Source organism: Calonectris borealis, chromosome 3, assembly GCF_964195595.1.
Source record: "Calonectris borealis chromosome 3, bCalBor7.hap1.2, whole genome shotgun sequence".
NCBI lineage: Eukaryota > Metazoa > Chordata > Aves > Procellariiformes > Procellariidae > Calonectris > Calonectris borealis.
This window is the reverse complement of record NC_134314.1, coordinates 6,405,046-6,428,722: the sequence shown is the minus strand read 5'-3', so window position 1 is coordinate 6,428,722 and position 23,677 is coordinate 6,405,046. Positions and strand designations below refer to the sequence as shown.

At 44.2% G+C, this 23,677-nt stretch overlaps 1 protein-coding gene across 2 annotated transcripts in view; it reads right to left on the bottom strand.

Moving 5' to 3' along the window:
* Nucleotides 1-23,140, bottom strand: part of RUNX2 (RUNX family transcription factor 2) — a 91,983-nt gene extending 68,843 nt beyond the window's left edge. For both annotated transcript variants that reach the window (XM_075144899.1, XM_075144898.1), the window contains exons 1-3: nt 20,480-23,140; nt 12,981-13,137; nt 7,245-7,349 (exon numbers count right to left, since the gene is read on the bottom strand). In XM_075144899.1, the coding sequence (XP_075001000.1) occupies nt 7,245-7,349; nt 12,981-13,137; nt 20,480-20,779 (562 nt within the window). In that variant the 5' untranslated portion in view covers nt 20,780-23,140. The remainder of the gene's footprint in view (nt 1-7,244; nt 7,350-12,980; nt 13,138-20,479) is intronic.
* Nucleotides 23,141-23,677: the final 537 nt, after the last annotated feature.

Here is a 23,677-nt window from a genome sequence, read left to right as displayed (position 1 = left end):
AGCTACCTCAGGTTGTCTGAATTTCAAAGCAGTCATTAGGTACGCTTCAGGACTATAATATCTCATAATCTCATCTGATTTCAGCCATTAGAAAAACAGGGTGCCTAGTCTAGGCTAGTCATCTAGCCTCCATTTATAATCAATGGAAAGGGACGGAGAGCTCTAAAGGGCAATTCATTGCGCTCTTAGATAGGCATTAAGATAGGTGGGATGAATCACTCTCTGCAAGTGCTTGTGTCTCTTCATTCACTTCAGAGGAAACCTACCCTACACGTCTAATTTTTGGAGAGCTGAAAGCCACCCCCAGTCGACTGTGAGCCACTATTGTGCTGAGTAAGCTGGTCTACTGTAGATGAGATATGTAATAGATCTGAGCAGACACACGCATTAAGGAACCCAGTTCTTCATAAGAGTAAGGTTTCCGGTGTCCCAAACATACTGCAGCATGAGATCATTACTAAGTTTCTTCCCCTGAAGTTTCAATTAAGTATGATATTCTTCCTCATTTCCTCTTCTGCATTCCTTGTCTGGTTAAATCAGCATCTGTGTTTCACATCTGGGATGACCATGTTTTAGTGGAGAATGAAGTTTATACGGAGAATAAAAATAAATTTTACACAAAATTTATAAAGAAATTTGGGGTTGCCAGCAAGGAAGGACTACATAAGTACTTACACTACTCTGATGCAGCATCTCCCAAACATATTTGCCCTGTTTCCTACTTCCCAACCCAATTTGGAAAGCGGAGGGAGAGGTATAAGAGGTGCTACATTGAAGTGTGAGAAAAAAATGCTTATATTATTAGCAACAAGCTAAATGCATCACAAAAGTGAAAGGAGTTTAAATTCTCTTGGGAGGAAAGTATGGAACAAAATGGTCTGCGGAAAGCTACTGTAATGCCTTTTTTATACCATCTTCTTTCACAGTACCTTCATGGAGCAGAGTCACAGACTTATAAAAATGGCTTTCACTTTTCCTCTCCTCGTAGTCTTGCCATATGGAGATACAGAATGAACTCACTTCCACCGTTGACTTCATTTTTTTAGTCATAACCCCTTTCCCCATCTGTATTTTTAATAGAAACTGTAAGCTATTCAGGGCAAAACTCTCTTATCATATGACTATGCAGCACAACTATAGCACAGTGGGGCCATGATTTTATTTGTAGCTTGGAGAGACCTTTTGAATACAAACAGCAATAGCTGCAATATCAAAAAACACCACGATGGTCATCCTAGATGCCAAATGTACTAGGAATAGACTGTTGGAAGCAGTGTTCCCTCTACAATGGGATGGAAACAATCTGTTCTGTTGACAAATACAAACCGAGACTGCATTACTGTTGGTGAGAACATCTTAGGGAACGGTTTTATGCTCAGACTTGCCCATTTGTTTTACATAATCTTCTAAAGGTCTTTTCCCTCTCACCGCAACAGGGAATACATGGTCACTCTGTCACCTCCCTGGGCAGCAATGTCCTCCTATGGAGACAGCCAGCCGGTGTCACGTAGATTACTGAGATTTCAGAACTGCAGCGTATGAATTCAAGCCATGAGTGAACTAAGTAGGTTTCGCTTTCATCTTACCCTACATGCTACACCAGCAGATAAAAGTTATGATCACCAGAAAAGAAATTATTTTTAGTCTCATAGTTTATTCCTCAGACGATGAGTTTTTATGCACCAGCCCTTCTCTAGCCGCAGTGGAAAAAACAAGAACTGACTGGTCCTTGGGATGCAGCTACCACCCCCAACAGCCTCCTGGTCACCTTGTTCCAGAGGCATGCATCGTGGTCGGGGTAACTGTAAGAAGTCCTGCTCTGTGGGTTACACACCCATCTCAAACGTAAGCCTAAACCACTGGCATATATAATGTCTGTCACCTTTGACAAGGAACACTTGAATCATCCCACCAGTTTCTTACAGCCTCTGGGAATGCTCAGTAGCTCCAGTCCCCAACTAGTACAGTTTTGTGAAATTACACATTTGCAAAAATAAACCAGCCGCAAATGATAGCGAGTGAAACTATGATGTCTTGCATTCTACACTGCAAAAAGGACCACTGAAATCAGAAACACTACAACTCCTTACTTACCCGTACTTACTCCTTACTGGGGACCTGAGCACAGGAGGTCAGGTCCCAGCCTGTAAGTGGACTGTGGTCATGCTTAAATATGCCAACGACAGTAACCCCATAGCATAGCCACGCTGAACATTTCTTTGGCTGCATAATCACATTTTGCCTCATTTCTTACAAAGGGGCATTATAACGCAAACGTTAAGCTTTACAAAGTCATTTAGAGCAACTTGCAAACCACCAGACCGCCCACTCTGCCTTCCTCTGCTCCCACTTACGCTGGGAGAAATCCAGAATAACCCAGCCGATCTCAGTAGAGATTTCTCACTCTGAAAGACACCAGTGCGAGTCACAGATTTTCTAACTTCAGTTTGGATGAAAAACCAGGACTCGTTCATCGTATCTCAGGGTATTTAGCATTGACTTTAATTAAAAACCTCGCCGTGCCAAAACGCATGCAGATGCAAACTTCCGTGTTCAGCGTGCAACGCATCGCTCGAAAAAACTGCGACGCTACATTTACCGCCTGAGGTAGATGCAGTAGGACCTGCCTGTAAAATTTCCTCTTGTTCTGCAAACTCTCTCTCTCTCTGCACTGCCCCAATTTACCACAGTGCAAAAAAACCACAGTCAAATCAATATATTCGTGGAAAGGAAGGGGGCTGGTAGAGTGGTTTTTGAAGGCAAGCCAGAGAATATTCTAAACGGGGGACACACAGCGTGTTTTAACTGCTGTGATAATTCTGCATAAAGAGATGTTAAGGATCTAGCTCCTTGCTGTAGCATGCCATGTGTCCCTGAATAAAATTACTGCCATGCAGGCTGTTAGCAGAGGAATGCGTAAACAGACAATGTATCCTTGCATCAGTTCCACAAAATGTTGCACAACACAAATGCCTCTCGATGTGTCATTTCCTGCTTGGCCACCAGCCCAGCTCCTGACAGGCAGTCAACAAAAAAAAGAAAAAAAAGGGGGGGGGGGGAAGAAAAAAAAGAGAAAAAAAAATTAAAAAAAAAAAACCTGAAAGATTTAAAGCTGTTCTACTCCAAAGCACATTCCAATAGTCCCAGACTTATCCCTCCACCCTCTGCCTTTGAAAGAAAAGAGGGAGAACTTCCTAAAAACTGTTACGGTTTTAAGTCGAGGAATCTCAAAAATCTCAATCACTTATCTGTGTTTTGTAAGCCGGGTCGGCCAAACAGTTAATACAGAGGCTGAGCAGAACCTCTCGCTGGCTTCTGCAGCGTGCACAGACAAAAAGGCGATGTTTGCTCATACCTTTCATCACGTGTGCACCTTGCAAGCTGCAGCAGCAGAGAAATACTCAGAGGCTGGATGAAGGAGTTTTTCTCCTACCGAAACGCTTCAGTTCAAAGCTCAGAACCACTTTTCCATTCAAGCTGATAGAGAAAATTGTGGTCGGTGACTTTGGAGACTACCTTTAATTAGAGACGAACTAAAGTCTTTGGAAGCCAGGCAACATATAAAAATATATAGACTTCTCCTCCCTCCTTCCTCATGATTTCCCTCCTGACTGGGTTTCTACCAAAAGCAGCCAGAAAGGAGGACATCTCCTATCCTAAAGGTAGCACTACGGAAGGGCAAATCATTATTTCTGTATTTGTCATGAGGTAAGGCAAAGGCATTAAAGGAGGGCTTAGGTAAAGGTTTGGGGGTTTTTTGTTCTTTTTTTTTTTTCTTCTAATTCCTTTACAGTGATCTCTTGCTATCTGTAGGTCAGTTATGACCTCATGACAACTTATTTCTCCGGAAAACTTCTTTCAGCCCTCCCAGCTGGAAGGCAGCTCTGCTGGCTAAGATGTGCATATGGCAGAGGTTTTAGCCTGGATATGAGGAGAGAAAAATTTCTGCAGGATTTCCCAATGATTCCCAAAGATCTTATACAACCCTGCCTCTAGACTCCATCACTCAGAGTGCGATGCACTGTCTCAATCCAGCACAAAGACTGTGCAACACAGTAGATGTCCCTGGATGGTAATCTAGATAGACTCAAACAAATAATTAAAAATAAATAAATCTCTTCCAAGGAAAAATAATCAGAAGACCTTTTCTCATACAGAAATGGGCAGGTTTTCCTAACAGAGCAGCCTGACATCACTGTCTCTATTAAAATATTTAAAAATAATAACAGAGAGGCAAGGCAGCAAGCTTCTACAAGCATATGTTTAATACGACTAAATGGCACTTACATTTAAGAACCTGACTTTCTGAAGTGCTGAGCATCCAAAACACCAACTGGAGTCACTGCTTGCCATGACTGTTCAGCACTCTTAAAGTCAGGCTCTAAATGATTGTGATATCTGTCATGGTGTTGCTGCTGCTCCTACTGCTGCTGGAAAGCACGCAGCGTTCGTTCGCTCGAGTCAACTTGCCAACAGAAGGTCAGAGTGCCTTGCCTATAAACAAGTCTTACAAATTCACGATCTAAAGCATGATGTCATGTCTTAAAATGATAAGCTGGCAACAAAGTAAATGACATTTTGTAAAGATGTGCATAATTTTATGTTTACGCTACTTAGAATGAAGGTTCTAATAAGTCATCGGTTGTGTTCCTTTAAAGGGAAGTTTTATAACTGAGATGAATCACAACTGCAAAAGATCAAAGTTAAAAAACATCAATGATGCCACGGGGTACTTTTTAATCTTGTAATGAATGATGATCATGTGCTCTTATGAAGTTGGTCCAACTGCCAACGCCAGATGTGTATATTAAGAAAAAAGTTGTTTGTGATGTGACAGCTCTGGTTCAGCTGCCAGAGAGAGGAAAACTAGGATAATGTGCTTGAGATGTCGAAGTGAAATACAGATCCTGGCAGAGAGGGGCACTATTTGCTGATACATAATTTGTTAAGAAAAACACATTTGCTATCAGAGCCGCTCGTTGACTTGAATTCCTTATTGCCCCCAACCACCTAATTTTCCTTATGCAACATAAATGCCAGAACGATTACTACCAAACAGTAATAAATCTACACGAGTGCAAGGGCTCTCAGAAGGAAGCAAAACTTTAGTGAAACTCCTACAGCGCACTGGAGCTACTTTTTCCCTCAAAATTCAAGTTTAATAACTAGTAATTCTGGAGGTGTCATAGCCTGGAAAGTATCAGACTGCAATAACAGAACTTGCAGAACCAAACTGACCCCAGAGTAGAGCTTCACTAAGTATTTAATGGAAATACTACAATTCAAATGGACATTCAAGCTCAAATTTGGCTTTCTTTAAAAAAAAAAAAAAGATGAAGAAAGACACAATAACTCCATCTAGGCTATACGAACTAAGTTACTGAGCATTCTCAGGTTCAGCTATTCAATGAGAATAGCAGACAGGTATCACGTACAGAGGCCCTTCAGCCCTAAACTAAAAAAACTCCAGCAGAACTTGGAAGTCTTACAAAGTTATATGAACACAGCCTCACTTTTATTCCACTGATCACCAAAATGGTCGGTCCCAATGCAAGCAGGTTCCCTTTCTGTGCTACACGGGGTAGTCCACGCTATTCTCCGCATCATTTTCAAACCACTCTGCTCTTTCACAGCGGTTGTGTCCTCTGCTGGGAGATTTCCTCTTTTGCGGGTGCCTTGATACATACATGGAAGCAGCCTCCAAATGGGAATGGCTGAACGATATATAACTTACTCCCTGGTTTTTACTTCGTGAATACAGTTTGCCCAGTGTCTCCAAGTAAGCTGCATGGAGCACCAGCTGCAGGTGAAAACGAAAAATGGGAACCGATTCAGCTCGGGAGAGAAGACAGAACAAAAATCCCCTCGCTGTGACAGACGGACACCTCAGCTGTGAGCAGGTAGCAACACAAGTGTCTACGTAATGAAATTTATCCATAGCTACTTGCTTTTTCTTATGTGTTATTCAAGGTGAAACTCTATGGTCTGGACAGTTCTTACAGAAGGCATTTCAGTTCCCGTCTCACAGTGTAAGAGGACGTGACATCGCAGCGTGTATTAGCACAGAAAACACTTAACTGCGTGAATTCTGACGTGAAGTCTACGTCTTTCTGCTTCTTCTGTCTTTGTGCTATTTTAAACAAAACTCCATGAAAGCTCCCTAAAGGTCTCATATGTATGTGCAGATCAAAGGCAAAATAATTATTTGAGATGCTTCCATTATACGGATTTTTAAAATGTGGTTATTCATCAAATAATTCTTAAATGCTAAATGTAATTTAAATACAGCTATACCTGGTTAATCCAATCAATTTAGAAAGTCGTTCTAGTTAGATTAAGAAAAAACTCCAGAACTGGCTCATCAGTGATACCCATATGATGTGAGACTGGTTACCAGCTAAAAGTGCTAGACAGAGAGACAGCCGTATAAATCATGATGGATTAACCAGACTTGACTGTATCTAAAAATAAGTGCTACCCATAAAACTGCTAGAACAAGATAAAACACAATTGTCGTAAAAATATAGCCAGCGATCATTGCAAATAGATCCTTAGTAAGTTAGGAAGTGCATTGCTATGAGGTAAACATGCCGAGTGAAAATCTGCTGGACTATATGTTGAAATAAAATGTACGTTCTGTGCGCAAATAAGAAACAAAGACCACGCTGTTGATATACTGGTTTTTTATCTTTCTTTGGCCCCCAGGGGTCTGTGATGAGTCCATAGCTGAAAACCAATTTCAGGTATGATGAGATTAACCAGGTGCATTAATTATCTGATGGCAAAAGAATTTAAGGGCAAACAAAAAGGCACTATGTTATATATTTTCTCTCTGTGCTAGGACTGATCCTGGAAGATCAGTCTCCTATTTTGTTCTAAATGTCTTTAGTTGGAAGCTTACGGGAGTTTAGAGAATTCAGCATGTTGTAGGATTGTATTTATTATGCTTAAATCAGATTATATATAAATATAGTGGGTTTAGTTCTCATTTACACTGGCAGATAATGTATCAAGACCTTGATGTGAATGAGAATCAGGTTCGTGATTGCCCAAATTCAGCCAAGCACTTAAGTGTGTGTTTAATGCAAGTATGTGTGTGGTCCAATAGACTCCAAATTAAGCACGCGCTTACATATTTTGCTGAGCAAGAACCAATGTTTGACAAAGATATATATTTCATTTATGGGTCTCTGTTAAACAAAATTAAGCAGACGTAAGTGCAAAAATAAGAATATAATACTCACTTCTTGGCTCCCTTGGCCCATCCACTGTAACCTTTATAGCTCTGTGGTATGTAGCGACTTGGGGGGGATTTGTCAGGACAGTTATTGTCAAAGTAAAGCTCTTCCCTACAAAGGGAAAAAAACAACAAGGAATGAGTGATTACAACATGAAAACAGTCACATGCATGTTCAGTAAAGAATCAGAGACGTTTAAAATTATTCCCTGTTGTTACCACAATCGTGAAAATTAAAAACATAACTGACCATAGGAGTTTTCCTCCCCTTCAGTTTTACTCTATGTCAAGAGTATGTCCATGTGTTGACAATCTAAATGTTTCTTATTTAATAATGGGTCATCATACAATGACAGAACAAAAGTGATTCACTGCTGAGGACAAGCCAAATTCTTTGCTGTATTGAAAGTGGTGTAAATCCAAAGCAAGTCAGATAATTTAAAAATTTACTCCAGTTTTGCAGCTGTGTGACAGAGAGCAGAATGTGGCCACATGCTATTTACTTCACACAGTTTTATCATTTCATTTGTTTGACTTGACTACAATAAGATGAGGAAAGAATATATTTTCCTCCCGGGAGTCATTTTAACAGAGAATCAGTGTCTCCTGTCCTTCATATGCCAGGGGTAATATGATGATATCTTTATTACTGGAACACACTTTTTTTCCCTACGTATATTCCATCTATGAAATACTAAGAAAGCCCCCAACTTTCCCGTGAGGGTGAGAAACTGCTGTGTGCACGTACGCTGCTGTCGTAAGTCTGCATTTTTTTTTTTTATTTTTCAAAGTTCGAATTCACTCAGAGATTGCACAAGATCATCTGCAGCCTTTAGCTGAATGAAAACGTTAAAAAGAAATAAATAAAGGGAGCAGCCTGCGTCTGAGCGCACATTCTCACAAGGCGCTGGCCCCCGTTCGGGAGACTCACTGACAGTTGTAATCTGTTAGATATGCAACGGTTAGTCATGTCAGATAGTCAAAACTGAAAACTGTTTCAAGACAGGAAAAGGTGGGCGTACAACAGTGACTCAATAAAACAGTCAGCAATCTTCGGCCTTCATGCTCATTTAAGCTGCTACTTTACCAGACACTTAAAATTCTCTTCCCCCCCCCCCCCCAGCTCCCTGTGTGTATACGTGCATTTTTGTTGCTAGAGCTTTTCCTCTTGCTGAACTCTGAAGGCATTCAATCAAGACACAAATCTTAAATGATATGTAACAGTGCAAACTTAATGCAGTTTTTTCGAGCCTAATATAGAACAGCTTATATATAAGGCATAATACAGAACAGAGCTTTGGCTGTCAAATCTAGTAATTGGTCTTTCTTTCTGGTCCAACTCGTATATCCCCCAAACCTGCCTGAGACACGCATCATTTATTATCAGGAGTGCAACTTCAAACTGTCTTGGCTATATTTTTCACGAACTAGACTGTGACATGGATTTTTTTTTTTTCAGGAAATATAACTGTCACTTTACTTAGAGTAAAGTGATTTTCCAGGTGTAGCTCCAGCTGTGCCCACCTCTCCGAGAGATGGAGGTTAGAGGGGAGGTCAGGACCCCGGCAAAGGCGCAAAAATCTCAGGAGGCTGAATTCTGCCTCAGTGGAGACGCACGGCTGAAGGTGGCTTTCCCCAGGTTCATTGGGAAATGGATTATTTCTCAGATCTTTTGAGAGGGTTCATCACAGGCGGAGAGTTAGGTGTATGTAGGACGTCCAGTCTTTGTCCAGTCCTGCCCATCCACCGTCCCCAGACGTAAACTGTGTGTCCTGCCAGCGCACAGCGTCCGCGTGGGCACTCTCAGACATACAGCAACAGCCCTAAGGAAGCACATGGTGTCTCCACGCCTGCTTGTTTAGGGCTGAAAAGGGTCTGTGCCTTTTATCCTTCTCCAGGTAGGAATTCAGCCTATTGCTTGGATATATATAAATTCGCCAAGGAGAGGTTTAAGGCCTCCTTAAGCGCCAGCCTATCATGTCAAAAAGGTCTGACTGTGAAATTGTGTGATGATGAAATTCAGATCACAGTTACCCATACAAAATCAGTAGAATATTATTGGTAACAAAGATACTAAAGGGATTTTCCATATACCTTCGAATGAAGAATTCGGCCCTCCAACGCTACCGTTCTATTCATATGCCAAATCAGTATAAAAGTCTATCACGACTAAAAATTAACCCAACAAAATATACTGTTTGTAAGACACTGTAAAATCACGTCTGCATGATTTTCTACACTAAATATATCTCAACAGGATACAGCGGCCAGAAAAAACGCACGCCTCAACACAAAGAGCTACGTCTCAACCTCGCCTGTGAGCACTTCTAAATTGCCACCTCTCAGCCAGCCTAAGCTGAACAGGTAAGCACCTAATCTGAAAGGGAAACTGGTTTTGTTCCCTAACTGGGGTTCTACCAAACCGAAGCATTAACGAAGCAACACCGATGAAGCCGCCTCGCACTCAGTAAACACCACGTCACTTCATCGCGGGGAGCTGCGCGGCCCTGCCAGCACACTCAGGTTCCAGAGCTTTCAAGAGATGATTTACATACAACAGGATTAAGAACGAAATAAATTTTTAAGGTCCCCTGTTTCAGTGATGCTTATGCCTTCCACAGATACTTCACAGATATCCCTCCTCAGCTACAAAATCCTTTAATGCACTTTTTATCACCTTTCTTTATTGCCCTTAGTCATTTCAACTATCCACTTTTAGAGGCTAAAGACTAATTGTAGCTCTCTTTTATTAAATTCCCCAGCCAAGCAGTCATCTGGCACTATTGCTTCAGTGTGTCTAAACTGTGCATTCTTTGTTATTCACACGTGAGCCGCGCTGACACAGAGGAGGACGAGATGGACATATGCTGAAGCGCAAGGCAAACCCCAGAAATTAGCTTGAAAGGAGACTCGGCAGCTTGTGTGCGTTGCATATTTTTTCAGTTAGATGCTAATGTGATTAAAGTATCAGGACACAACAAAATTAAGGTTATGATCCTTTGCTTATTGAAGACAGGAATTCTTTCTTCTCTGCGCTGTGGATCGGGCTTGTAAAAGTGAGCTACCGCCTGAAAACCACATACAAACAACTTCTGCATTCACATAAAGCGCCCCGGTTACTTATTCTTATGAATCCAGAAAAGGTGTTTAAGAGAAATTATACAAACAAAAACGTGAAGCTTCTGTCAGGCAAGCAACATGAATATGTATAAAAATCAAGTTTCTCCATTGAGCCATGGGAAGCAAGAAAAAACGTGGGAGAGGAGGTGAAGTGGTAAGTTGATGATTCAGACTTCACAATCAAATTTAGAGATACAGAGATCAAAGAGCGAGCTGTTTAGAAAGATGTAAATCTAAAATCAGGAACAGGTGTGGATTAGTTTCTCGCCACTGAAAAATGATTTCTTTATTACTTTATTTTTCCTGTTCTACTTCAAGACCTGTATCTGCCGATATTTGTCTACGTAAGGAGCTTTCTCACTTCTGTTTGCAACTACTGCTTTCTTCCCCTGCTATTTTAAGCAGAGTTCTAAAAATCTATCAGTAATGATAACTCTTTCTCCTTCTCTCCCTCTCTCTCTCTCTCCCCCTCTCTGTTCTAAGTCTGGAAGACAAGTCTGGACCAATTTCTCCATCCTGCCTCTGGCAGCAGAATGCAGCATTTCAGATCCTCCACCGAGTCCCGGCTGCTTCAAAGGAAAAGCCCTACTTTCTTCCGTTAAGATCATAAGAAATATAGGGGGAGGGGGTCAGCTCTGTTTGGACATAATTACACTTCATCAAAAGAAGCTTTCTTCATCTTCCATGCGTGAAAAGTCTGCAAGCAGTTAAGTCTGTCTTTTTTCTTCCTTTTTTTTTTTTTTTTAAATATAAAAATTGCTATTTGGGAAACTAGCCAAAACTCAGAAAGCCAATATAGTAAAACAGTGCACACCCTTTGTTTTTCTTTGAAGTCTCTTAAATAAATATGTTGAGGGTTTGAAAAGTACACTATCGCTTTTCCATAGATTCTACCCAGATTGATCAGAGAAAAAGTCTATTCCAAGTCTGCTAGATACAAATATAAATTAAACGACTGGAACCAAATTTTAGGAGGTTTGTGTGTGTATGTGTCTGTAGCCGTATCTACTGAGGCTTTAGGCCCTCTATTTCATTTCCTATGCTTTAATAAAAGGTATATATCATAGGTTTCAAATTAAATTCACAGATCAGAGGTAGTACATCACATTTCAGTTCTTTTTCAGCACTACTGAAAGACTGATACACTACTGAACTTTAACTGTAAGGCAGCAGTAGTGATGGAGCCAGAGAACTTTCAAACCTAATCCATCAGCAGAATAACAAAGCAGACCGGTTTTTTTAAAGAAAGCAAGACAAATGGAAGAGATAGGTAACACCTTATCCAAAAGGGCAATAAACTCCATATTCATATTGCATTACTTTTGCAATAGTTACTCTGTATTTCAAGTTATTCTTTATTATCAATACTTTTCAAGTTTTAAAATGATGAAGAGAATTGTTGGCCAGGTCACTAAAATAAAAAATAGCCATTGTAAGCCACGCTTATGGAATCACTTTCACAAAGCACTTGTAATTGTAAAAGTGTGCCGACTGATTTAGACTATCTAGGCCTCTGTCATATGTTTAATTTTTTTTTGGACAAATACTCTTTCCTTCTTTAAGGTGAATTACAACTGCTTTTTAAAGAATATTACTGTAAAATTAGCTTTATTGCTGATTTCCCAACACACTTGTTCAGCTTCTATTGCTTTGTTTTGCCCCATGCAGGGCTAGTTTAAAAAATGAATAATTACTTCAAATACATAAAGGAAAAAACATGTAAGTCGAATCAACAACTGACACAACAAACCCCTCTGAAGATTCCTGCAGCAAAAACTGAAGTGCCACCTTCCTTCAAGCTATCCTTTCAAACATTACCTCAAATTTGAAAGCAGCTATCAGACTCTTAAAGAGGAATTCTTGCAAACTTGCAATGATTACAGAGGCTTTCTATGAGTGCAGTGCAGTTTCTAGATTATAGGAAGCTCCTACACAGCTGGAAGACAATGACAGCGCTCTACACCTTAAAAAAAAAATTGAAAGTTACCCTGTCATTTAAAGTAAAGGTTAAATTTAGTTCAAGCCCAAGCTTACCACCAATTCATAAAAAGTCAACCAGTTTACTAAAAAGAAAAGTACAGCTTATTTTTGTAGGTCATATGCAGTTTGATTGTAAAGGGCAGGGAAGTCACTAGAAAGCTTTCCACCAATAGCTGTAAGCCCTTAAAGATGTAAGCCCTTAAAGAATATAACCTATAGCACATGTGATATGCAAAATCTCCTTAATTATAGGTCTTCTACCACAACTTCAGAAGCAGTTCTACTGCTAAAAGGAATTCTCCACCTCTCATTGCTGTGGCCTGAGATACACTCTCTGACTACACATAACAGATCACCCACCCCCCCATTTCCTTCTACCTTTACTGTGTGATTAAAATAGGGAAGGAGGTATTCCGCGAATCATTTTTCAAAATCTGTGTCTCATGAAAACGTACAGAGACGTGAGGAGTCAGAAAAACTTCCACAAATGCTGAAGTCTGCAAATAAAACATGCATTCACCCCTCCAAATGAAAGGCCGACAGCAATTAATTTACAGATTAATGAATATTTCATTGCAAAGTAAGTTTGGCATCTAGACGTTGTTCTTACTTCATTATGGACACGTAAAATGCAGCGGCCTACCTCTTCCACTTCTGCCCACAAATCGTAAGTCATTAAATCTGGCCACCTGGTTCTTCATCACGGCAGAAGCGTTTCGCAGCTCTGCAGAGTAGTTCTCGTCGTTTCCAGCCATGACGGTGACCACCGTCCCATCAGGCACTTCTCCTAAGGCCACCACCTGTTAAAAGGAGAAGACAACCGCAACTCGTGAAGCAACACTTTGAAAACGCGTGTCTCCATCCCAGCTTTGCAGGCTGCCATGCTCATTACGAAGCTCTGTGGCAGCTTCTCCAGCCCGCTGTGGTGAAGAGTCATGTATTAGCTGAACACAGAACAAAGTGCCACATCAAACAGAGAAACATCTTGTATTGTCTCCCTTGCTCATAGCCTAATAGGGAGTTTCTTCTTTGTTACATTTCTTCAGAAACATTCAACATCCTTATGTAGAGTGTATGGTTTAATGCTTCCTGAAGGCCAACTTTGTTCTTAGCAACCAGCGAGCAGCGAGAAAACATGAGGCATGGCTCGTATCCATAAATTATACGCGGGAGCGCGTTTGAAATGGAAAGTTAGAAATTGCTATTAGCAGCCATATCACCCAGATTCGGTTCTACTTTGCTGGTTGCACCCATCGCTCTGACCCCGGAGCTCCTCAGGCTTCAAACTAGAGAGAAATCCCCGTCTACCCATCCCAGGAGTGGCACCGGGGGCATTCGCAGACAAAGCTCTCCACCCAACACACTGCTGTGATGGAGCACTTCATGGCTGGAATTCAAACTCTTCAGATGCAATATAAAACAAAGGCTGTATTTCCTCGCAGGCATGTAAATTTTCATAGCGCTTGCAAGAGTCGCATGTGGTTAGCGCTGATACCTCCCTCAAATTCCAGGACGGGTGAAGAGAAGATATTAAAGTATTTCTCCTTAGGTTTCAACTAGCTGATAGTCTCACTTTTATGCTTCGGTGGTTGTGCAGTGCTCCAACATCTGATCAGATAAACGCCACGGAGTAGACAGCTCCTGTCTTCTAATTTGAAAACACCAGGGATACCTACAGTGTTACTGCACCCTGACTTTTTAAAGTAAAAATAAAGTTAAACAGGAATACTAAGTTACTGGGAAGAAAATACACGTTTCTTCACACGGGGTAAAAAAAGTCCGCAAAAGTATGAAGAAAATAATTTCCTTTTGCCCAGTTAGCTAATACTGATGCTGAAAATAAATTTATAACAAAAAGAGATTCACAAATATTGCATGGCTGAGCTCTAACTTGAAAAAAAATAATGTTGAGATACAAAGTCTGTCCCCTTGCAGTTTACATGGTCAGATACGACTTTTTATATTATTCGGAGTAATTTATTCTGTCTCCTGAAATATGTATTACATTTTGTCATAAGCCCTGCTTGAAATGTCTTTCCCATAAATGACCCTGTCTGAAACTAATAATTGCAGGTTGCACTTTAATATTAATTAAGTAGAAAGAATGAGGAGTTTTGAATGCATAGGGAGAGCATTATGTGGCCCAGTGCACTGTGCAATGCTTCTCTAAAACAATAAAAATTAATGACAAAGGTATACAAAATCTGAAAATATTTAAAATAGACTATATTACTGAAAATTATTACCCGTCTTATTTAAAAGAAATATTGAAGAGAAAGAAGAAAGCACAGCTGAAATGCCATATAAAAAGGATCTACCCTGGTGCTTTTCTGTTTTTCCCTAAAACACCAGGTAATACCACCCAAAACTGTAAACTGAGTTTTGCCACAAAATACTGTGAGGTCTCCGTCTATCAAGCAAAGATTTTACTTTAAAGTGATATGAACGTCCCTGAACATAAAAACACAGAACCACCATTGTGGATAAGAGCCGAGGTCCCACTAGCTCACTGCCTTGGGTCTGACAGCAGCCAGGTCTGACGGCTTCCAAGTGAGGTGTAAGGAATAATAAATAATAATCAAATAATAATCTGCTGAACAGATTATAGAGCCGTTAATAAATGGATATTGGCTTAAACTCTAAAGCATGGGGCTTGAGACTACTTATAAAACACTCCCTCCCCAGTTTGCGATAGACCACGTTATCTCTGGACAGTCTTGTCATGCACATTAGCATCCAGGGGAGTTGCAACCTATGCTTTTTCTATCTCACGAAACAAACAAACAACAACAAAAAAATCACATTAACTCTAGAAATGCAAAGAAGCCGAGAGCACGGGAGGAAGTGCGAGGCTGCCAGGGGCCTCGGAAGAGGGGGCGAAATGACTGCAGCCTCAGCTCACCTCCTCCTCGCCAGGTAACCAGAGCACGGAGCAGGCGGCAGCATCACGACTCCGGCTCAACCCGTCTCCCGAACACGGGTACAGTTTGCAACACCGGGGCACGAGGGAGCAAAACCTCTTAAGAGGCCCCCCTGTCCCCTGTTGCTTTTCAGAGGTTTCCTCCCTACGCTTTCCACTCGACGATGTCAGTTCAATTTGTCAGCTCAGACATCAGCCTGGAACTGCACGTGCCGCCGCCAGAGTCACTGGGTTGATCGCGCCTCGTCAAGAACTGCATCATTACTAAAATGCACCGGCTTTTTTGATGCGGTATGATGCAATATCGCTAGTTGTCTCATTAGGAGAAGACCGAAGGAAAAGACAAACTGAAATTAGAGGGGAAAATAAAAACTTTGGCTAATAAAAGAAAGTCCTATTAGATGGGAAGCTCCCCTGCTATGCAACAGGAGTAAAATGCTTGTTCTTTTCATAATTTCATACTTTTTTGCCATGAAATACCAGAAGACTATTGCACATATACGTAATAGCACCGGTTAGGAAAAAGCTTTGCAAAATAAGTTTGAAACCTGGAGAAATGCACATCATTTTGAGAATTTTAAAAAGTAACTTTACATACTGGAAGACTGTTGGCATAAACCTTGGTTTGGTAATTTTATGCCATGGATCAATCCAAAATTATTTACATATCCTTAGAAAGAGGATTGTAAGTGCACTGTGAAATGAATAAGGACTGCGTAAAAAATTAAAGATTAAAAGTAGCTACAGTGCACATTCCTTACCTATTCTTCAAACATAAATCTCTCTGCTATTTCAAAATCTTTATTTTCCATATTAAACTACCTACACATTTTGGTGATTAAAGGTAGGTTTTGCTTTTGCTTTTTTTTTTAACTAAAGCTCAAAAAGGTACACGAAGTCAGATGAAACCAAAACAATTCTTACAAGTTGAAAATAACTATGTATTTTTTGCATAACACAATTCTCGTCTGGTTAGGCAACCTGTTTGCCCAGTTTCGGTCCAGTGGGATTTGAACTGGCCAAAGTATGTACCCTAAAGATGGAAGTTATAAGCACGAAGTAAAACTACTATAGCACAGCAGGTACTAAGACTTTCTGCAGAGTAAAATGCTTGTTTTGAAAAAAAAAGCTAGTGTACATGCTAAACAGTTCCTCTCAAACATGGATATCTACCACTTCAACAACTTTTCTTGCGAAACACTGAATTCAAACAGCCTCCGAATGTAAAATCTTCCGTACTGAGAACGCCTTTTCCAGAGATTGCCAAAAGAGCATCTGATACTATTAAAAATATTTTAATGTTCTGTAACTTAAAACAGAATAACTGATTTGCACTACTTTTTGTTTCAAAATATACATCTGGGCTGACAATTTATACAGCAGGTTTCAGCTTGAAGCTATTTAAAACAGCTGAGTTATAAACTCTGAAAATTGGGGTTTGGAGTGGAAATGCTGACAGACCTTTAACTACTGTGGTGCTACTGGGGAGAGGTTTTAGACTTCGCGTCCCTTTTTCTTCCCCTGCCTTTAGGTCCGCTAAGGCTCTTTGCTACTATCAGCATCACTCAGAAGCCACTTGTAACATCTAACGTGGCAATTTGGGTCTTTATGACTTTCAGTAAAAACTCCCAGGCAGACACACAGAGGGCCAAATTCTGACGAGTCTACTCAAATAAAGTACCGCTGGCTATTAAGACTAAGAAGTGAACATGATTTGGACCCGGGTGCACAGTATCTGTTTCTTTTGTGCTGGAATATCACTAGATAGTTAGAGCTATATTAATAGGTACGTCTCATACTCTTCCCCACAAAACCAGTTTGTATTCACAATCTTATTAGTTAGTACACTCAACACAGACTCCCTCCCCAGTGTGTGTAAATATTAATACTTAAAATTCAAATCTAATACTAAGCCAACATTATTTCAAAAAATTATAATCAAACCCAGCACTGTTTATAACATACTTCCTCTCCTGCATATGATTTATATCTGTTTTTTTAAATTAAAACAGTGCTATATCCAGAGTACTTTTTAACTAGAGATTTCTGCGAGAGAATTATGACACACTTAACACACCACTCAAAACATTATCATCAACATATTATTTATTGCCAATAAAACTTCAAAAAGCGTGTTGTCTGTGAGCTATTTTACTTTCAAGTTACTGTTTAGCCGAGATTTCTATAGCCCAAATCTGTCTTTTTTTTCCTTTTCGGAGATAATTCCCATTCTGTTATATCACAGTCAAGCGTTCCGCTGTATGATACAGGCAGCTCCTTTGGAAGCACTGGGCAGCTGCCTGCAGGTTATATTTGAAAAATGAAATAAATTTTTTAAAATGGCCAAAATTATTTCAACTGAGTTTCAAATTAATTTACCAGTAAATAAGGATGCATATACCTTCGGCATATTTAAAAAAGTACGCCTCGCATACTGCATGTGAAAACACCCACAGCAGAAGGGTGCAGGGGGCAATGCGTACTCCTGACGCATCAGTAAATTGGTCAGATCTATACCTCCCTGTCAGCAATCAAACACAGGACCCAAATAGATGACACGAGTAAATACATGTATATGAACACAAAACATCGGTCTAATCCTTTTTCTATCCTTTTATCACGTGTAAGTATTCTTATTGTAATAATATTCTAAATACTTGAATATTTAGTTTAGATCTTTCCCTTATTCTAATGAACTGCGACCGCATCCTTTGAATTGCTGTAAGGTAGGAGAAGGCTCAAACGTTTCAAACGAAAACTGCAGTGCGAGTACGATAATGTAAGAGCTCTCGTGTCCCTTCTTTAAAGAGTAACTATAATACCAACTTAATCTAACGCTCAATTAAATTATAATCACTTTCTCCAAAAGCTCCTCCTCCTTACCCCGCAGCCCCTGTGAATCAGAATCACCGTGATCCACACCTAGAAAGCCTTTGAGTCCTACGCCAAGTCACGAAAACAGAAGACACCCCATTTTCCTGCCATTTCTACTCGGTCCGACCATCGCAACCCGCACAAGCAGGCCTCCCGCAAAGGCTTCCTCTGCAACTCCGGGCTGCTTCCCCCACGCAAGAGCGCTTTAGTCAACTCTAATCTGCATCCCTATTACATTTTCGAAGCAAAGCTTCATCTTTATCACCAGTCGCTTTAACGCCAGCTCATTTAACCGCTTCTAGTAATTTTTCCCGGATAAACGGCCATGATAACACGGCTAGCAATCGGGAAACACAAGAACAAGGTGACGTTCTGGAAACGCGCTGCGTGAAACGGTTTCCAAACTCTTCCACCTTTTGAGCGATTTCCAGGCGCGTTATTTTTCACATAGCGGGAGTGGGAGCGATGAGCCCCTCGCAGGGCCACCCCACCCCGGCTCCGACCCCGCGCCCCACTCGGGCAGGTGTTCCCGAGCCATCGCCCTCTCCCTACCAAAGGCCACAGGAGAGAAAAATCCAGGGGGAACACTTTCAAATATTGCTAGGGAAGGAAAAGGCCTTGCTTTAAAGCACAGAAATATTGTTGTTATTATTACAGTTTTTTTAAAAAATCTTTTTGTCTCATTAGCACGCCATGGGGATGTAGACAGAAAATTAAAAGCAGCATCCCCGGTGCAGATCGGGGTGGTATTTATTATTTAAACGTGCGAGCCCTGCCAAGGAGAGCGTCTTCTGGCCAGACACTTCCTCGCTTGTCCACCAGGAGAAGTGAAGGGGCCCCGGCCCCCCAGCAGCCCCGGCCCCCCCTGCCCAGCCCCATCTCAGCCCGGGCTGCCTCTGGGGTAGGGGGGCAAAGCCCCGGCCCCCCCTCTCCCACCCCAGCCTGACCCTCAGACCCCAGCCCCCCCAGTATGCTTCAAAGCCACCCCAAGTCCCCCAGTCCCAGTCCCGGGAGCGGGAAGGGAGGCAGGGACACCCCCGAGGGTGAGGTACTGGGTTTCTCGGGGAGGGGGGGGCACCCACTTTGCACCCCCAGACTGAGCTCCCGCCGATGGGTGAATCCCCCCTTCCTCAGGAAGGGAAAGCAGTTTTTTTTTTTAAAAAAGGAAAGCCCAGGAGAGGGTCTGTGGGGAGAAGGGGGTGTCCCAGGGGTGCTGCTGAGGGGGGCACAGGGGCTGCGGGGGGGACACGCCGGCACTGCCCCGGGGATAGAGGTAACGAGGTGGCTCCCGGGGGTGCGCGCTGTGCCAGCGGGGCGGGGGGGAGAGGGCAAGGGGTGCATTGCAAGGGGGGGGCACCGAAGCCGCTGCAAGGGTGAGGGGGGCAGAGCAGGCATTGCAAGGCGGGAGGGCAGAGCAGGCGTTACGGGGGGCACACGAAGCATAGCAGGACGGGGGGGCATGGGAGCCACTGCGGGGTGGGGGGGTATGGGAGGCACTGCGGGGGGTGCACAGGAGGCACTGGAGTGCGGTGGGAGGCGAGGACGCTTCGCAGGACAGAGAGGGGCAGAGGAGGCACTGCAGGACAGAGGGCACAGAAGCTACTGCAGGACGGGGGGGGACCGGAGGCACAGCAGGACGGGGGGTACAGGAGGCACAGCAGGACGGGGGGTACAGGAGGCACAGCAGGACGGGGACGGCATACAGAAGCCACTGCAAGACTTGGGGGGAGAGGGCACAGGAGGCATTGCAGCAGGGGGGAGCACAGAAGCCCCTGCAGGCCAGGGGGGGCACAGGAGCCCCTGCAGGCCGGGGGGGGCACAAGAGGCATTGCAGGAGGGAGGTGCACACAAGCCCCTGCGGCTCGCGGGGGCACAGGAAGCATTGCAGCCCGGGGGGGCTCAGAAGCCCCTGCGGGCCGTGGGGCACAGGAGGCATTGCAGGATGGGGGTGCACAGAAGCCCCTGCGGGCCGGGTGGCACAGAAGGCATTGCAGGATGGGGGTGCACAGAAGCCCCTGCGGGCCGGAGGGGGCACAGGAGGCACTGCAGCACGGGGGGGCACAGAAGCCCCTGCAGGCCAGGGGGCCACAGGAGGCATTGTAGGATGGGGGTGCACAGGAGGCATTGGAGGATGGGGGGGGCAGAGAAGCCCCTGCGGGCCGGGGGGGCACAGGAGCCATTGCAGCCTGGGGGGGTGCACAGGGGCATTGCAAGCCGGGGGGGGCAGAGAAGCCCCTGCGGGCCGGGGGGGGCAGAGGCGGCTCTGCGGGAGGAAGCGCGGCGCGGCGCGGCGCGGCGCGGGGGGAGGCATCCCCGGGCAGCGGCGGCTGCGGGAGGGGGTGTCTCACCTTGAACGCCACCGGGAGGGTCTTGTTGCAGCGCCAGTGCGAGGGCAGCACGGAGCAGAGGAAGTTGGGGCTGTCGGTGCGGACCAGCTCGGCGGGGTGGTCAGCGATGATCTCCACCATGGTGCGGTTATCGTGGGGGCGCAGCCTGGGCACGGCGGCCGCCGCTTCTTGCTGCTGCTGCTGCTGCTGCTGCTGTTGGGCTACTACGACCGGGCTGACTTCGCTCATCTTGCCGGGCTGCAGGCTGCTGGAGGGGGGGCTGAACCTCCGGCTGGTGCTGGGATCTACGGGAATACGCATCACAACAGCCACAAGTTAGCGAATTGGGGGGCGGGGGGGGGAGCGGTAGGGGGATCGCTCGAGGAGGCGTGTAGTGGGGGGTGTGGGTTGTAAAAAAAAAAAATATATATATAGCGAAAAAAGGGGTGAATGAAAAAGTGGAGGGGTGAGGATAAGGGGCAAAAAAGCAAATCAGGCAAAAAAAAAAAAAAACCAAAACAGGAGCTGATTAAACGCACGAGAAAAAAAAAATCTCAGTCTGTTTTTGTTTGGGTTTTTTTAAAAGGAAGATGGATGGGGCGGGGGGCGATGCCGGTCTGGGGGCGCCTGCAGCCTGGAGCGGCGAGGAGACAGAGTCTGGCTGGGGGGTCCGGGGCTGCCCCTCTTAGCAAAGCCCGGCTGGAAACTGCATGGTCCCGGCTTCTGCCCAGCTGCAAAACGCTGCTGCTTCTCCTCCTCCTTCCTTCCTTCCTTCCTTCTTGCACCGTCTCTCTGCTCTTTTCCCTCCTTCTAGCCACCGCTTCTTCCCTCGAGTGCTTGAATTTCTTTCCTTTTTCTTCCCCTCCCTCCCCGTCCTTTTTTCCTTTTCGGATTTTCAAAATCTTGGGAGAAGTAAAGCTCGCTGCCGGTTCAGCTTCCTGGGCTGCTGCTGTTGGCGGCCGCCAGAAGAGGAGCGTTAACTCTCAAACCCGGAGAGGGGGTGTTCAGGGGAATGTCCCGATTTCCTCCGAAGAAATCTTCCTCCTCCGGACAAAAAAAAATAAAAAAAACAACAAAAAAAAAACACCACGGAGAAAAGGAGCAAACAAAAAGTCTCGCTGGGACAGAGGCGAGGAGCCGCTGGGCTCCCCCGCTTATTGCCTTTGGCTTCAGGAAGCGGAGGGAAGCGGGAGCTCGGGAAGGGGCTTGGGAAAAGTGGCTCCTCCAAAAAAAAAAAAAAAAAAAAAAAAAAAGGCGCTCCCGAAGCGATTTCGGCGTGGAAAGAAAGTTACTGGGGTTGTTGGGGTGAAGAGGAAAGTCACAGGACTAATAATTAAAAGAGAGACTTTAGCCGGTTCCTTTGGGAGGATCAGGACTTAAGAAAAGTTGAACTTTCGGATTCCCAGGGAAAAAAAAGCGGGGAGCATAGCTGGAGAAAAAAAAAAACACACCACCCCAAAACACCCCTCCTTAGGCTGATTTCTAAAATATGACCAAATAAATTCTGGGAAAAGGCAGCCTCGGTGCAGTCCGGTCCTTTTAATTAAGTCGCTGCTGGATCCAAGTCCGTTGAGTTGAATAGGCTAACAAAAATCTTTTTTTTTTTCCGCCCTTGATGAACAACAGCAGCAAAAAAATCATTAAAATGTCGGTTTGTTTGAGTTATTTTTCTTTCTGAAAAATCGGGTTTTAAAAAAAAAAAAAGCAACAAAAACCAACAAACTTCTTTTGGGTCCCAAGAAGTTGAGGTCGGGGAAGATGAAGGAGCCGAAAAAAAAACGCCACAGTTTTTTTGTCCTGAATGTGGTTTTTGGAGGCTGGGATTTCTAATGATTAGGTTTTTGTGGTTTATATATACAGGACTCTCTGGCTAAGGCGATCATTATGCTGATGAGAGTCAGCAGCACGTGGTGCTTCAGTCCTCAGACTTCTGCAGCCTTCAAAATAAATAAAACAATGTGCATCCCCCACAGGAGGAGAAACTTTGCTTTAAGTCGCTCTCACCCACGGGGAGGGGGACGGGGACGGGGAAGGGGGGGAGCAGGAGACGGTCTCCGATCTCCACTTCTCTCCGGGTTTTTTCCATTAACACTTTTGGGCTTGTTTGTTTAAAAAAAAAAAAAAAAAAAGAGGCATGAAAAATCTTGTTTGCAAAAAAAATAATAGTAAGAATAATCTGGTGCCAAAGGGTTTTTTTGCTAAGTCTCCGGTAGTCTAAAGCCTAAACCATTTCCTTGAATGAATGAAAGCTATAAAACCCCCCTCAGACTATTAAGGTAAAGGGAGTCTGGTTTGTTTTCTCCCTTAAAAAAAAAAAAAAAAAAAAAAAAAAAGGGCAGATCTTATTAAAAACAATTTACATACCCAATAGTAAAAAAGTGTAAACGCCTCCCAGCGCAGATAACAACCTATCACAACCCTCCCTCTAATTTCTAAGGCTTTACTTCGACTTGCTACTTCCACCTTCTTGTAAAAAGTCGGCGCTGCGTGTGTGCTCCTTGCTCGCCGCCTGTGTGTGACTCGGGGCGGTGTGTCCGTCCGTCCGTCCGTCCGTCCGTGTTGGGGGGCGGGGGGGGGATGTGTCCTTTTTACGGAGCCTTTACAAACCCTAAGCCCGGCACCCTGACCCAGCCGAAAAGCCAGGTTTGTCCTGCCGGCCCCTCCGCGAACACCACAGCGAAGCAGCCCGGCGGCCCCACGTACACGGGCACGGGTGGGAGTGGGGGGCGTGGGGGGTGGGGGTGAAGAGACAACTCCGGGGTTGTTTCCGCGCCCCGCGGAGCCTCCGCGCCCTCCGCCGGCCGGGCCGGCAGCGCTGCCCACCGCGCACCCCCCCCGGCCCCCTTCCTACGCCGCCCCCTCCCAAATTTCTGCCCCCCCATGAGAGCAAGACCCCCGTCCCCGCTCGGGGGGAAGGTGCGTGCACAGGCAGCGGGCAGGCTGCAGCGCTGCTCCTTCCGTTTTTGATTTGAAAGAAGAAGAATCAGAAAAAGATCTGATGTTCGGTCACAGGGGAGAGCTCTCGCTCCGCGCACCGCGGCTGCCGCCTCCGCTCCGCTCCGCGCCCGGCGCGTCCCGCCGGGGACGGCGCGGCGGGCACCGGCCTCTGCAGTTACTCATCCGCTCCTCTGTCTTTCCCACGCTTAAAATGGGGAGAAACAGCCCCTGACCCACTGCCTCGCAGGGATCTATGGCCTCTTCTCTTCTGTTTTTTTTTTC